Source organism: Aethalodelphis obliquidens, unplaced genomic scaffold, assembly GCF_003676395.1.
Source record: "Aethalodelphis obliquidens isolate GAN/ISIS:26980383/991018 unplaced genomic scaffold, ASM367639v1 scaffold2, whole genome shotgun sequence".
NCBI lineage: Eukaryota > Metazoa > Chordata > Mammalia > Artiodactyla > Delphinidae > Aethalodelphis > Aethalodelphis obliquidens.
In genome coordinates, this window is record NW_020837946.1 from 50,864,728 (window position 1) to 50,881,585 (window position 16,858).

Below are 16,858 nucleotides of genomic sequence, written 5' to 3' on the forward strand. Positions count from 1 at the left end.
AGGATCTGCTCTTGGCTCCACACACCAGAGGACCCTTAAGAGGTGTCTGTCCCCCACCTTCTTGTTCCAGGGTTCCAACATTGGCTGTTCCAACCTGTGATGGTCATACACAACCAGTCACTACATTGAAATTATCAATACCATATCTTGCCTCTAAAATCAGTAGTTTATTTTAGAAGTTTTTCCAGGGGTTAGTATTTCATAGGTGGAGAATCAAGGGTAACCTAGAGGTGGAGATTTTATGACACCATTTTACTGTTTGTTCAGTAGGGGAAAGCAAATCAAATAGTTTTTACAACACAGTTATATTGATACCATATTTTATATCACATCAGATCAAACTGGTAGTGTTTTTAGTTGGTTGGACACATATTTATACAGAGTATAAGAAAACTTACTTCTGCTTGTGTGTTGGTCACTCTCTTGTCATCTATTTCTGCAAGAGAAGTAGGTGTAATTATTAGAAAGTTGATATTTTTCCTTGTAATATGCACATTAAATTTTCAATAACATGGAACAGAATGATTTAATAATTGCCTTATGCTTATACAATATCCATGGCTTAGTCTAGTGGCTGAGAGGGCAGTGGGAGGCAGAAAGAAATAGTTTCCTTCTGAGATAACCCTCTCCCACAGGTTTAAAAAAGGCAATAAAAAAGCATCCCTCCTGAAATTCCAAATTGCCCAACTTCCAGCAGTCCGGAAGGGGGACCAGAGAAATGCCTCCTAGAACAACCGTTGGCATCATCAACCTCACAGTGCTAAGGCGTAAACAACCTTCTCTCCTCATGGATTTTGCAGCACTGTCTATTAACTGTAGCCTCTGTCAATGTTCCTTAAGTTTGCCAGTAAGCAGAACAAACCTATTTTTCTGCTCAGCCCAATCACTGACTCTAAAAGAGGCACCCTCTTTTCTATATGCCCCTGGAAAGAATCAGTAACTTTATCAGAAATATTTTTTGTAACACTCTAGGGCAACTTCCACGTAGTCTGTGTAAAAAAAACAGTTGTGAGGAAGGGGAGAGAGGAGGAAGAGGTGCTCACATACTCCCCTTCCACAGAGCGAGGACATTCTGGGCTGGGCTTCTTTCCTACCTCCTCACCTACTTTGCATGGATTCTGCCTCTTGGCTTCTAGACCCAGTTGACCGTTCCTCACTTTTAGGTTAGTCCCACAGCTGAGAGATTGATGCCATGGTTCAGATACTGAACGAGACATTCATGAAAGAATGTCTAAAAGCGAGTATAATTGTAACTTTGGTTTGTAACTCCGCATTTTGTTCTCTACATAATTTAAGAGGCTAGTGAATTTAAAGAATTATTAGTTTATGTTTTTGGGTACATAATGTATAAGGATGTAATTTTGTGATATAAATAACCATAAGGGGTTGGGACAGGTGTAAAAGAAGAGTGTTTGTATGTTATTGAAGTTAAACTAGTATAAATTCAAATTAAAGTGTTATAAATTTAGGGTTTTAAATGTAATCCCCATTGTAACTACAAAGAAAACAGCTATAGAATGTACACAAAAGGAAATGAGAAAGAAATTTAAACAATTCACTACAAAAAATTAACTAAACATGGGGCTTCCCTGGTGGTCCAGTGGTGAAGAATCTGCCTTCCAATGCAGGGGATGCAGGTACATCCCGGATCAGGGAACTAAGATCCCACATACCATGGGGCAACTAAGCCTGTGCACCACAACTACAAGCACACAAGCCACAACTAGAGAGCCCGGGTGCCACAACTAGAGAGAAGCCTGCATGCCACAATGAAAGATCCCGTGTGTGGCAACTAAGACACGACGCAGCCAAAAATAAATAAATACATATTTTTTAAAAGTAAGCATAAAGGAAGACAGGAATTCAGGAAATGAGGGACAAAAAAGCTATAAGTCATATAGGAAACAAATAGCAAAATGACAGAAGGAAGTCTTATTAGTTACTTTAAATGTAAACAGATTAAAATCTTCAAAAGACCAAGATTAGCAAAATAGATAAGGTCATATGATCCAATATGTCCTACCTACAAGAGACTCACTTTAGATCCAAATATACAAATAGGGTAAAAGTCAAAGGTTAGAAAAAACAATTCTATGCAAATAGAAACCAAAAGAGAGCAGGGTGACTATACTAATATCAGACAAAATAGACTTCAAATCAAAAAAAGTTATGAGACAAAGAAGACATATATTAAGAAAAGTTTCAATACAGAAAGAAGATATATAAAAATTATAAACATTTGTCTACCTAACAACAGAGCATCAAAGTATCTGAGGCAAAACTAACAGAACTGAACAGAGAAATAAACTGTTCTGCAGTAATAGTTGGAGACTTCAATACCCCACTCTCAATAATGGGTAGAGCAACCAGAAAGAAGATAAGCAGGGAAACAGAAGACTTAAAAACTTAATAAATCAAATATATCTAATAGACATATATAGAAGATTCTACCAATTACAATCGCACACATAGTCTTTTCAAATGTACATGGAAACTTTTTCCAGGAGAGACCGTATGTAAGGCCACAAATTAAGTCTTTTTTTTTTTTAACATTTTTATTGGAGTATAATTGCCTTACAATGGTGTGTTAGTTCTTGCTTTATAACAAAGTGAATCAGTTATACATATACATATATCCCCATATCTCCCCCCTCTTGCGTCTCCCTCCCTCCCACCCTCCCTATCCAACCTTTCTAGCTGTTCATAAAGCACAGAGCTGATCTCCCTGTGCTATGCAACTGCTTCCCACTAGCTGTCTATTTTACATATGATAGTGTATATATGTCTATATATACATTACCACTCTCTCACTTTGTCCTAGCTTACCCTTTCTGCTCCCCGTGTCCTCAAGTCCATTCTCTAGTAGGTCTGTGTCTTTATTCCTGTCTTACCCCTAGGCTCTTCATGACCACTATTTTTTTTTTTTTTTTTAGATTCCATATATATGTGTTAGCATACGGTATTTGTTTTTCACTTTCTGACTTACTTCACTCTGTATGACAGACTCTAGGTCCATCCACCTCATTACAAATAATTCAGTTAAGTTTCTTTTTATGGCTGAGTAATATTCCACTGTATATATGTGCTACATCTTCTTTATCCATTCATCTGTTGATGGACACTTAGGTTGCTTCCATGTCCTGGCTATTGTAAATAGAGCTGCAATGAACATTGTGGTACCTGACTCTTTTTGAATTATGGTTTTCTCAGGGTATATGGCCAGTAGTGGGATTGATGGGTCATATGGTAGTTCTACTTTAAGTTTCTTAAGGAACCTCCATACTGGTCTGCATAGTGGCTGTATCAATTTACATTCCCACCAACAATGTATGAGGGTTCCCCTTTCCTCCACATTCTCTCCAGCATTTATTGTTTGTAGATTTTTTAGTGATGCCCATTCTGACTGGTGTGAGATGATACTGCATTGTAGTTTTGATTTGCATTTCTCTAATGATTAATGATGTTGAGCATTCTTTCATGTGTTTGCTGGCACTCTGTATATCGTCTTTGGAGAAATGTCTGTTTAGGTCTTCTGCCCATTTTTGGATTGGGTTGTTTGTTTATTTGTTATTGAGCTGCATGAGCTGCTTGTAAATTTTGGAGGTTAATCCTTTGTCAGTTGCTTCATTTGCAATTATTTTCTCCCATTCTGAAGGTTGTCTTTTTGTCTTGTTTATGGTTTCCTTTGCTGTGCAAAAGCTTTGAAGTTTCATTAGGTCCCATTTGTTTATTTTTGTTTTTATTTCCATTTCTCTAGGGGATGGGTCAAAAAGGATCTTGCTGTGATTTATGTCATAGAGTGTTCTGCCTATGTTTTCCTCTAAGAGTTTGATAGTTTCTGGCCTTACATTTAGGTCTTTAATCCATTATGAGTTTACTTTTGTGTATGGTGTTAGGGAGTGTTCTAATCTCATACTTCTACATGTACCTGTCCATTTTTCCCAGCACCACTTATTGAAGAGGCTGTCCTTTCTCCACTGTACATTCCTGCCTCCTTTATCAAAGATAAGGTGACCGTATATGAGTGGGTTTATCTCTGGGCCTTCTATGCTGTTCCATTGATCTATATTTCTGTTTTTGTGCCAGTACCATACTGTTTTGATTACTGTAGCTTTGTAGTATAGTCTGAAGTCCAGGAGCCTGATTCCTCCAGATCCATTTTTCTTTCTCGAGATTGCTTTGGCTATTCAGGGTCTTTTATGTTTCCATACAGATTGTGAAATTTTTTGTTCTAGTTCTGTGAAAACTGCCAGTGGTAGTTTGATAGGGATTGCATTGTATCTGTAGATTGCTTTGGGTAGTATAGTCATTTTCACAATGTTGATTTTTCCAAACCAAGAACATGGTATATCTCTTCATCTATTTGTATCATCTTTAATTTCTTTCATCAGTGTCTTATAATTTTCTGCGTACAGGTCTTTTGTCTCCTTAGGTAGGTTTATTCCTAAGTATTTTATTCTTTTTTTTGCAGTGGTAAATGGGAGTATTTTCTTAATGCTACTTTCAGATTTTTCATCATTAGTGTATAGGAATGCAAGAGATTTCTGTGCATTAATTTTCTGTCCTGCTACTTTACCAAATTCATTGATTAGCTCTAGTAGTTTTCTGGCAGCATCCTTAGGATTCTCTGTGTATAGTATCATGTCATCTGCAAACAGTGACAGCTTTACTTCTTTTTTTCCAATTTGGATTCCTTTTATTTCTTTTTCTTCTCTGATTGCTGTGGCTAAAACTTCCAAAACTGTGTTGAATAATAGTGATTAGAGTGTCCACCTTGTCTTCTTCCTGATCTTAGTGGAAATATTTTCAGTTTTTCACCATTGAGAACGATGTTGGCAGTGCGTTTGTCATATATGACCTTTATTATGTTGAGGAAAGTTCCCTCTATGCCTGCTTTCTGGAGGGTTTTTATCATAAATAGGTGTTGAATTTTGTCGAAAGCTTTTTCCGCATCTACTGAGATGATTGTATGCTTTTTCTCCTTCAATTTGTTAATATGGTGTATCATGTTGATTGATTTGCATATATTGAAGAATCCTTGCATTCCTGGGGTAAACCCCACTTGATCCAGGTGTATGACTCTTTTAGTGTGCTGTTGGATTCTGTTTGCTAGTATTTTGTTGAGGATATGTGCATCTGTGTTTATCAGTGATATTGGTCTGTAGTTTCCTTCTTTTGTGACATCTTTGTTTGGTTTTGGTATCGGGGTGATGGTGGCCTCGTAGAATGAGTTTGGGAGTGTTCCTCCCTCTGCTATATTTTGGAAGAGTTTGAGAAGGATAGGTGTTAGCTCTTCTCTAAATGTTGGATAGAATTCGCCTGTGAAGCCATCTGGTCTTGGGCTTTTGTTTGTTAGAAGATTTTTAATCACAGTTTCAATTTCAGTGCTTGTGATTGGTCTGTTCATATTTTCTATTTCTTCCTGGTTCAATCTCGGAAGGTTGTGCATTTTTGAGAATTTGTCCATTTCTTCCAGGTTGTCTATTTTATTGGCATATAGTTTGCTTGTAGTAATCTCTCATGATTCTTTGTATTTCTGCAGTGTCAGTTTTTACTTCTCCTTTTTCATTTCTAATTCTATTGACTTGAGTCTTCTCCCTGTTTTTCTTGATGCGTCTGGCTAATGGTTTATCAATTTTGTTTATCTTCTCAAAGAACTACCTTTTAGTTTTATTGATCTTTGCTGTTGTTTCCTTCATTTCTTTTTCATTTATTTCTGATCTGATCTTTATAATTTCTTTCCTTCTGCTTTGGGGGTCTTTTGTTGTTCTTTCTCTAATTGCTTTAGGTTAAGGTTAGGTTGTTTATTTGAGATATTTCTTGTTTCTTAAGGTAGGATTGTATTGCTATAAACTTCCCTCTTAGAACTGCTTTTGCTGCATCCCATAGGTTTTGGGTTGTCGTGTTTTCATTGTCATTTGTTTCTAGGTATTTTTTGATTTCCTCTTTGATTTCTTCAGTGGTCTCTTGGTTATTAAGTAGTGTATTGTTTAGCCTCCATGTGTTTGTATTTTTTACCGATTTTTTCCTGTAATTGATATGTAGTCTCGTAGTGTCGTGGTCAGAAGAGATACTTGATATGATTTCAGTTTTCTTAAATTTACCAAGGCTTGATTTGTGACCCAAGATATGATCTATCCTGGAGAATGTTCCATTCGCACTTGAGAAGAAAGTATATTCTGTTGTTTTGGGATGGAATGTTCTATAAGTATCAATTAAGTCCATCTTGTTTAATGTGTCATTCAAAGCTTGTGTTTCTTATTTATCTCCATTTTGGATGATCTGTCCAATGGTTAAAGTGGGGTGTTCAAGTCCCCTACTATGATTGTGTTACTGTCAATTTCCTCTTTTATGGCTGTTAGTATTTGTCTTATGTATTGAGGTGCTCCTGTGTTCGGTGCATAAATATTTACAGTTGTTATATCTTGGATGGATCCCTTGATCATTATGTAGTGTCCTTCTTTGTCTCTTCTGATAGTCTTTGTTTTAAAGTCTATTTTGTCTGATATGAGTATTGCTACTCCAGCTTTCTTTTGATTTCCATTTGCATGGAATATCTTTTTCCATCCCCTCACTTTCAGTCTGTCTGTGTCCCTCGGTCTGAAGTGGGTCTCTTGTAGACAGCATATATATGGGTCTTGTTTTTTTGTTTTTTGTGGTACGTGGGCCTCTCACTGTTGTGTGCTCTCCCGTTGTGGAGCACAGGCTACGGACGCGCAGGCTCAGCAGCCATGGCTCATGGGCCTAGCCACTCCACGGCATGTGGGATTTTCCCGGACTGGGGCATGAACCCGTGTCCCCTGCATCAGCAGGCAGACTCTCAACCACTGCGCCACCAGGGAAGCCCAGGTGTTGTTTTTGTATCCATTCAGCCAGTCTGTGTCTTTTCGTTGGAGCATTTAATCCATTTACATTTAAGGTAATTATCGATATGTATGTTCCTATTCCCATTTTCTTAATTGTTTTGGTTTTTTTATTGTAGGTCTTTTCCTTCCCTTGTGTTTCCTGCCTAGAGAAGTTCCTATAGCATTTGTTGTAAAGCTGGTTCGGTGGTACTGAATTCTCTTAGCTTTTGCTTGTCCGTGAAGGTTTTAATTCTCCGTCAAATCTGAATCAGATCCTTGCTGGGTAGAGTAATCTTGGTAATCTTTTTCCCTTTCATCACTTTAAATATGTCCAGCCACTCCCTTCTGGCCTGCACAGTTTCTGCTGAAAGATCAGCTGTTAACCTTATGGGGATTCCCTTGTGTGTTATTTGTTGTTTTTCCCTTGCTGCTTTTAATATTTTTTCTTTGTATTTAATTTTTGGTAGTTTGATTAATATGTGTCTTGGTATGTTTCTCCTTGGATTTATCCTGTATGGGATGCTCTGTGCTTCCTGGACTTGGGTGGCTATTTCCTTTCTCATGTTAGGGACATTTTCAACTATAATCTCTTCAAATATTTTCTCAGTCCCTTTCTTTTTCTCTTCTTCTTCTGGGACTCTTATAATTCAAATGTTGGTGCATTTAATATTGTCCCAGAGGTCTCTGAGACTGTCTTCAATTCTTTTCATTCTTTTTTCTTTATTCTGCTCTGCAGTAGTTATTTGCACTCTTTTATCTTCCAGGTCACGTATCCATTTTTCTGCCTCAGTTATTCTGCTATTGATCCCTCCTAGAGAATTTTTTCATTTCATTTATTGTGTTGTTCATGACTGTTTGTTTGCTCTTTAGTTCTTCTGAGTCTTGTTAAACTTTTCTTGTATTTTCTCCATTTTATTTCCAAGATTTTGGATCATCTTTACTATCATTATTCTGAATTGTTTTTCAGGTAGACTGCCTATTTCCTCGTCATTTGTTAGGTTTGGTGGGTTTTTATCTTGCTCCTTCATCTGCTGTGTGTTTTTCTGTCTTCTCATTTTGCTTATCTTACTGTGTTTGGGGTCTCCTTTTTGCAGGCTGCAGGTTCATAGTTCCCGTTGTTTTTGGTGTCTGTCCGCAGTGGCTAAGGTTGGTTCAGTGGGTTGTGTAGGCTTCCTGGTGGAGGGGACTAGTGCCTGTGTTCTGGTGGATGAGGCTGGATCTTGTCTTTCTGGTGGGCAGGTCCACATCTGGTGGTGTGTTTTGGGGTGTCTGTGGACTTATTATGATTTTAGGCAGCCTCTCTGCTAATGGGTGGGGTTGTGTGCCTGTTTTGTTAGTTGTTTAGCATAGGGTGTCCGGCACTGTAGCTTGCTGGTCATTGAGTGGAGTTGGGTCTTGATGTTCAGATGGAGATCTCAGGGAGATTTTCGCCGTTTGATATTACGTGGAGCTGGGAGTTCTCTGGTGGACCATTGTCCTGACCTTGGCTCTCCCACCTCAGAGGCACAGCCCTGACGGCTGGCTGGAGCACCAAGAGCCCGTCATCCAAATGGCAGCTATGAGGTGTCTCCAAAGAATCCACAAATGCACAAGGTAGCAGGAAGAGCATTCAGGACCTTGACACACGAGGACAGGGTGTCATTAGCAGACCAATTTGGCCACATCTTGATATGGTTAACACTGCACTGTGGAAATTAGCGTGGGCCTTCAACACCAGTGGGGATAGTGAGACAACTGAATGAGGAGATGCAATGCTGAACTTGAGACCATCCAGAGGCATAGGCAGAGCACTGGGTACTTTCAAACTCCAGAACTCCACACTCCAGAGGCCCTCCTTTAGACGCGCTGCCTGCAAACTAAGTCTTAATAGATTTTAAAAGGTATCCTAAAGTGACTTCTCCAACCACAATGAGATGAAGTTAGAAATCAGTAACAGATAAAACTGGGAAATTCACAAATTTGTGGAAATTAAACAACACACTCTTAAACAACCAATGAATCAAAGAAGAAGTCATAAACACAGCATACCAAAACTTAAGGGTCACAGTGATAGCTGTGCTAAGAGAAAAATGTATAGCTGTAACTGCTCACATTAAAAGTCAAGCAAGATTTCAAATCAGCAGCCTAACTTTACAACTTACAGAACTAGAAGGAAAAGAACAATAAATCCAAATCTGAAAACCTGAGAACCAGGGAGGCTGATGGTGTAAATTGTGGTTCAAGTCCATTGGGCCTTTGGACTTGAGCCAGAACTTACACCATTGCACCCCCTATTTCTCAGGCCATCAAATTTGGACTGAAGCTATACCATTGGCTTTCTGGGACTTTAGCTTGCAGATGACAGATTATGGGAGTTTTCAGCCTCTGTAATCATATAAGCCAACCCCTCATAGTAAATCTCTTTTTATATATCCTATTGTTTCTGTTTCTCTGGAGAACCCTGACTAATATAGTCATCAAAAAAGGAAAGTCTGAGAAACTGTCATAGCCAAGAAGAGCCTAAGGAGACATGATAACTAAATGTGATGGTGTATCCTGGATGAGAACCTAAAACCGAGAAAGGGCATTGGGTTAAAAATGAAATCTAAATTAACTCTGAACTTCAGTTAATAACAATATATCAATATTGGGTCATTAATTGTAATAATGTTACACTTTAATGACTAATGTAAGGTGTTAATACAATAATAGGGGACCTCTGTTCAATTTTTCTGTAAATCTAAAGCTCATCTTAAAAAACTGTCCATCAATTAAAAAAACTTAAACAAAAGGAAAAAAAGTAAAAGTACTAAACACAAACAAAAATTACCCCCGAAAATATTTTTGTTATTATTGTCAGGATTCTGTATGTGATTTGAAGTACACCAGATAGTCATTATTAGAAAGTAAGTAATGTAACTAAGAAGAAGTTCATGAAAAAAATATAATTTAAGATATTTTATATGAGGCTAATTAAGATATAGAAAAAAAGGTATGGTTAAGGAAATGAGAATATTTTAAACTTCAGTTAAAATTGTTAAAAGCTGATGCAAGCTAGGATATGTTAGTGGAGAAAAAGAGGAGTGCAATGATTTTCAAACAAGACCAATGATAATAACAGCTGTTGGTTTATTTATTGATTAGATATGGAAAGAGAAGGACCAAAATATATTGAAAAAATACTGATAGTACCTTTTTGATTATACATATCCTCCAGTTGGCTGCTTTTGTGTGTTTGTTGCTCATATCCAGAATGCTCCTTCCCTCAAACCAAATACTACCATCCCTCAAAGTTCTCTTCAGATGGCATCTCTTCTGGGAAATCTTTCCCAATTATGTCTCCCCTATTCCCAACTGGAAGTCATCTCCTTCACCCAGTACTCACAGCACTTCCTCTATACCTATATCATTGTATTCATCAGTATACCTTATACTATGGTCATTAGTGTTTTATCTCCTCAAATAACCTATAAAGGAACGGAGATTAGTCTCCATGCTTGATTCTTCCACAGCTCTTAGCACAGTAGCATGGCTGACACATAACAGCTTGTCAAATAAATATACCCAGTGCCTACATTTCATAAAACAGACCCTCTGTTTGCTGCTTGTCTACAAAATAAAATACAAAATAAAATTGTAGCATAATTACTTACTCATACTAGGTGCTAAATAAATAGTTTTAACAAATAAGTGTTTGGTTTGAAAACTTGTTAAGGTAGAGGCCATACCTTCTATTTCTTTAAACCAATTTATTAGGTCATTACTAAGGCAATGGTACAGACACTCAAATTCTTATAAATATCACCTAAGTTGTTGACCTAGAGATTGTCATACTGAGTGAAGTAAGTCAGACAGAGAAAGACAAATATATATCATTTGTGTGTAGAATCTAAAAAAATGGTACAAATGAACTTATTTACAAAACAGAAAGAGAGTCACAGGTGTTGAAAACAAACTTATGGTTACCAAGGGAGAAGTGGGGGAGGGATAAATTGGGAGATTGGGATTGACATACACATAGTACTATATATAAAATAGATAACTAGGAAGAACCTACTGTATAGCACAGGGAACTCTACTCAATACTCTGTAATACCTATATGGGAAAAGAATCTAAAGAAGAGTGGATATAGGTATATGTATAACTGATTCACTTTGCTGTGCAGCAGAAACTAACACAACATTGTAAATCAACTACACTCTAATAAAAATTAATGTAAAAAAAAATGGGATCATATATACTAAAAAACAAACAAACAAAAAACCAAAAGGGAATCTTGGAGGAAAAACAAGGATATATGTCTTTGTTCTGTTAGTTTTTAGAGGTTGAGAAGACAACAGGTATATATCTAGGTCAAGAATAATGTATATCATAAGAGAAAATTTTTAAAGTGATAAAGTCAAATTTAATATATTCTTTTATAGATATCAGCCTCAGACAATAACTAAAACCATGGAAATGCATAATTTACTCAGGATATTGGCTGCAGAAGAGCACTGACCCATATATAGAATGCTTTGGTAAAAAGAGATAAAATTTCTTAGAGTAAAACCAAAAGATACAGACTTTTGACGAATTTAGATAATAGAGGTTGTGAAGGGAAAAGTCAGTTTAAAGAGTCCTTCCAATAAAAAGAGTGTTTTAAGTTTATGCTTTGAAGACTTTTGGGCTCAAAAGCAATAACAATGACAGATTAAATATAAAAAGAGATAACTAAAATGATGTAGTCACAGTTCAGAATTAGTCAAACATCTCTATGGACTCGAAATATAAGAATAGAAAAATGCAACAAGCAGGTAAGAAACCATGGGCCTGAAAGACTTTTTTAAAAAAAATTTTTTTTTTTGGCTGAGTTGGGTCTTCGTTGCTGTGCACGGGCTTTCTTTAGTTTTGGCGAGTGGGGGCTACTCTTTGTTGCGGTGCGTGGGCTTCTCATTGTGCGGGCTTCTGTTGTTGTGGAGCACAGGCTCTAGGCACGCCTTCTTCAATAATTGTGGCATGCGGGCTCAGTAGTTGCAGCACACGGGCTTTGTTGCTCCACGGCATGTGGGATCTTCCCAGACCAGGGATCGAACCTGTTTCCTCTGCATTGGCAGGCAGATTCTTATCCACTGCACCACCAGGGAAGCCCTGAAAAACTTTTTAGATCTAGGAGGAGGCAGAGACAGCTCAGAGTTCTTTACCCTTGAGAAAAGAGATTGACTTCATGTGAAGGAAGGGACAAAAGCCAGGCTTGTTGATTGGAACCAGAAGCAGGGCTCTCTCACCTATGCTGAGAAAAAGCACTGATCTGTATATCCAGGGAGACAAGAAAGCAGACAACTTGGGACAAGCCACTATGGGCTCAGTGACTTTATCTGCTCTGTTTCTAATTTCACCGTGGAACAAGAGTCTTAAGGTCCAAATTAAGACCTGATTCCAGATTAAAAATCTGTAATTCAGTGGGGAAAGACTCAAGAACATTAACAAGGAAAGGTGAACACAGAGGGGGGGGATTTTCACTCATGATGAATTGAAAATTAAAATCTCAAAACACAAGAAGAAAAGACACATTTAAGAATGACTGCCAAAAAAGCAACTGGAGGATGAATTCCCTCCAGATGAAATGAAAACTTCAGAGCAATTTGAAAATGTCCTTAAAAGGAATATATTTGGTACCCACAAAGAGAGAAAGAAGAAAGTATATCTATTTCTTAAACATCAAAAAATGTTGAAATAAGATTAGGCTAAATTGAAACAAGAACAGATGGATATAAAAAGAAACAATTAGAAATATAAGTTTAATCATGGAAATTATAAACTCAATAAAGGTGTAAATCTCTAGACTGCTAAGTATAACTTAAAAACCTTGGGCATTATATATAAAACAAACATAAGGAGTCTCTAAAAGGCAGAGAGAAGAAAACAGACCAACCAGGGACTTCGAACCTAAGGAACAACATAGCAGCAATTCCCTAGGTCTCCTTTTGACTATATCCTGGATTAGATGCTGGAGAAGCTGGCAGTCCAGAAACGCTAATAGTAACAGACAAAAACAAACAAACAAAATACTCAAGAAAGCCTACTTTCTAACCAAAGGACCAAGAAAGGGACACCTACTTTCTAAAATACTGAAAACTTTTAGGCATTAATTGCTCTTCTTCCTTCCTGTTTGAGAAAGCCAAATGAGAAGGTGGCACTTTCACAACCATCTAGTTGTAATGAGGCAGCCTGAGAGAAATGACACCTTATTTCTCCTCCTGAGTTTTCTACATTACGTTTGACAATTGATGGAATAATTTTAACATTACCTGATATGGTTCTCAGTGTATGTAGAGAAAATACTTAAGAAAATACTTTAAATGAGAGAAAGTAGAGACTTAAATAGTTTGTATTCTTCACTAAAACTGAAGAGACTGTGATAAATTATTTACATACAGTAGAGCAATCACTAAAAAATCTGTACAAAGGTGTACACTCAGAAATCACTGTAGATAAAATGGAATTATAAAAAATGTTCAAGCAAACTACAGGGAGATACTAAAAAAAAAAGAATCCCAAAACAGAGAAAACAGAAAACAAAAACCAAGCCCTAACTCAATGAATAACTACATTAAATTTAACTGACCTAAATATACTAATTAAAAGATAGAGATTGGCACAGTGGATAAAAAATCGAAATGACCTAATTATATACAAGGGCAATATGTGGAGTGAAAAAAGATCAATTTCAAAAGGTCAAACACTGTATGATTCAATTTATATAACATTCTTGAATGACAGAATTATAGAGATGGAGAACAGATTAGTGGTTGCTAGGGATTGGGGATCATGGGAGAGAAAGGGATGAGTATTACCATAAAGCTCTAGCAAGAGGGGGATCTTTATGGTCATGGAATAAGTGTTTTTCAGCTGCAGTGGTAGGAATCTACACATGAAAAGTGGCATAGAACTATAAACAGATTGTAACAATGTCAATTTCATGATTTTATTATTGTACTACAGTTACATAAGATGGGGGAAACTGAGTAAAGGTAAGCTTGTTTTGTATGATTCCAAAATAACTTCTATTTCTTCCCTATTCTGAAGTTTTGGAAAATATCCAAAAAAAAGGAAACATGTTACATTTTACTTAGGATTCAAACATACGACTTTTCTAGTTCACTCATCTGGGAGCTGTTCTAATTAGCTGACAAGAATTTGATCCATTTTAGTCACCTGTCAACAAATTATAATCATACGTGTTTGTTGTATAATAATGTAATCATTTTATTTTACTGAAAATATTAGAACTCATTAAAAAAACTTCATATTTTGTGATTTCAGTTAGACCAAACAAATACTAATCCCAAAATGCAGTGACTAATTTATTTTTTTTATTTGTACATAATTTTTTTAAATTGAAGTATAGTTGATTTACAATGTTATGCCAGTCTTTGCTGTATAGCAAGGTGACTCAGTTATACACATATATACATTCTTTTTTTTTAATATTCTTTTCCATTATGGTTTATCCCAGGAGATTGGATATAGTTTCCTGTGATATACAGTAGGACCTTGTTGTTTATCCATTTTAAATGTAATAGTTTGCATCTACCAACCCCAAACTCCCAGTCCATCCCTCTCTTTCTTCCCCTCCTCCTTGGCAACCACAAGTCTGATCTCTATGTGCAATGACTAATTTCTTTTCCTCAATTTACAGAATGGCAGGTGAAGCAACAAAGTAACATCTTGCTTTGTTGCTGCAGTGACATCACATTTGTCACTGTGAGAGGAATGTCAAAGGAGAAAGTAGTGTGGCCAATCATAAGCCAGTTCCGCAGAATTCACTTGAATTCAGTAGGATTGAATTTCACAAAATTACCATCATAGTGTGTGATGACAAGTCACACAAAAGAAACCAGCTAGATTATTTCATTTATCAAGGCATTCCTTTGACATTGTCTAAATGTTACTACTAGCTGATAGGGTGAGCGCCAAGTATGCCTGATCTAACAAGAGGAAGGAAAGAGATTTCCCAATATATTTTTCATTCTGTGACAGAGACTATAGGTTTGTTTTAGTTGATACTTGTTTTTTCTGACCACTTCAGCATGGATCCAAGACTCTGGTCACCTAAAACATATGCAAAATGTTATTATAAATATCCTGTTTAATTGCTTTTGTGGTCAGTGGCACTCATTTGAACCTACTTGTCCATGCCATCATTTAACTGCAGTGTGATCAACTCAGTTTGCATAACTTCTCTTCTTTGCAGTGGTTGTCATGAAAACCATGATTTAATCACTACCATAGGAAAGTTTAGGAATGAACACTGTAATGGCCTCTTTTAAATGCCTCTTTGCCATCCATATTAAGGTCTCTATTGGATTGTCTCTTTATAGAAATACTTGAGATGGTCACTCACTTCCTTCATGCTATAACTAGCATATATCAAAGCCTACTTAAGGAAATAATAAGAAAACCAAGTGAAATAAATTCTAAAATCTAAGAAAATTTTGTATATGGAACACCTATATTCTAGTTGACCAACATGCTAAGACACCACCAGGCTCTTGGCTGTGTAGGCTCACTTCATATGATAAATTGACTCATACCACAATTAACAAAAAACTGAGTGAAAATTGATTCAAGGCTCTTTAATTTCCTGCCAATTAAGCTTTTTATTGTATGTGGAATTAAGCATTCAATACATTAACTTAAAGCACTTTCCATAATTTTTATGTTTTTATTAATAACTGAAAAAATCATTGCATCCATCCCATATTAAGCAATCTAAGACAGTGCCTCTGCAGACAGATCCTTCTCAAGGCAGTGATTGCAAAAGCAGAGGACACAGACACCTTTACAGTTAAACTGTAATTATTCAAAACCATCCCTTAAGACAAATCTTGGAAAAATGATCAGACTAATTTCCTGAATTACTTGAATTAAAAAGAAAAAAAAAACTAAAATTTTTATTTATATTGCTAAAATGTTTATTTCATTTAATACCTTTTCTACCAGATATAGCATTAAAAAATCATCAATCTACTATTGATGCTTTGCAATCTTTTAAAAAATATTTTCACATTTTTAAACAGTTTTATAAAATATCAACCATCCATCTCTACTAAACATAAAACATCTCATATACACCTTTATATCCAAAATCAAATGGTTTAAATATATTCCAAGAGTGGGAATAAATATGGAGAGATCATTATTTAGTTAGCTAGTCAAATTTTTGAATAAAAAATATTTCCAAAGCATTTTCTAAGGCAGTGAGACTCATCTGGTATAGCTGTAAGAATTCCACATGCTTTCATACCAAAGTTTGAATTGGAAAATAGAGGCCATGTAAGTTTATGAAGCATGATGAGAAAATGACAATGTATTGACTGATTTTTATTTTTTTAAATGTCCATCAATGGAAATACTGCAACTGTTGGGTTGTGATATTTAGTTATCAAGAAAGACCAGGACTAACCCTTATGAATATTACCACTTTCCCGTATGCACTGAAAAAGTTCCTCATTAAACCACAATATTCCAGTTGCCATCATTACTATTACTAGAGGTTGATTCTTCACCTCTTCAGTTCCCTTAATCTACAAACAAGAAAGTAAACAGTACAATACCACAGCCTTTACACACTAGGCAGCATCTAAATTATTCTTTCTTCCTTCAGGAGATGCTACTAACACATTCTGCACAGAAAATATCAATAACATTGCAGAATAAGTCTCAATCATGTACAGATTCTTTCTCCATTTATTTTTCTATCCAGTTGAGCTAGTGCTTGAAACAAACGCTGCATCTGTCCCCATCAGTTTCCTCAGTAAAATTCAAAGTATTCAGGTGAAGATAGCTTTATTTTCGCATCTAACCTTTGTGTTTTCCTGGATTATGAAAGGCTTAGCTACAGTTTTGGTTTTGTTTAAAAGCAAAATGTACTCCCTTCTCTATGGGAAGCTTCTCTGAGACATTCAGAGAGAATGTTTTTGATTCCCTTTTTTTTAAAGTTAGTCAAGAGAACATGTTTGACTATTGTAATACAAGTTGGTTGAAATTG

The 16,858-nt window shown here is 36.3% G+C and overlaps 1 protein-coding gene across 2 annotated transcripts in view; it reads right to left on the bottom strand.

Annotated features, from left to right (window-relative positions):
• PPP1R1C (protein phosphatase 1 regulatory inhibitor subunit 1C) overlaps positions 1-16,858 on the bottom strand; it is a 129,243-nt gene that overhangs the window by 58,226 nt on the left and 54,159 nt on the right. For both annotated transcript variants that reach the window (XM_027126588.1, XM_027126579.1), the window contains exon 3: positions 399-436. In XM_027126588.1, coding sequence (XP_026982389.1) covers positions 399-436 — 38 coding nt within the window. The remainder of the gene's footprint in view (positions 1-398; positions 437-16,858) is intronic.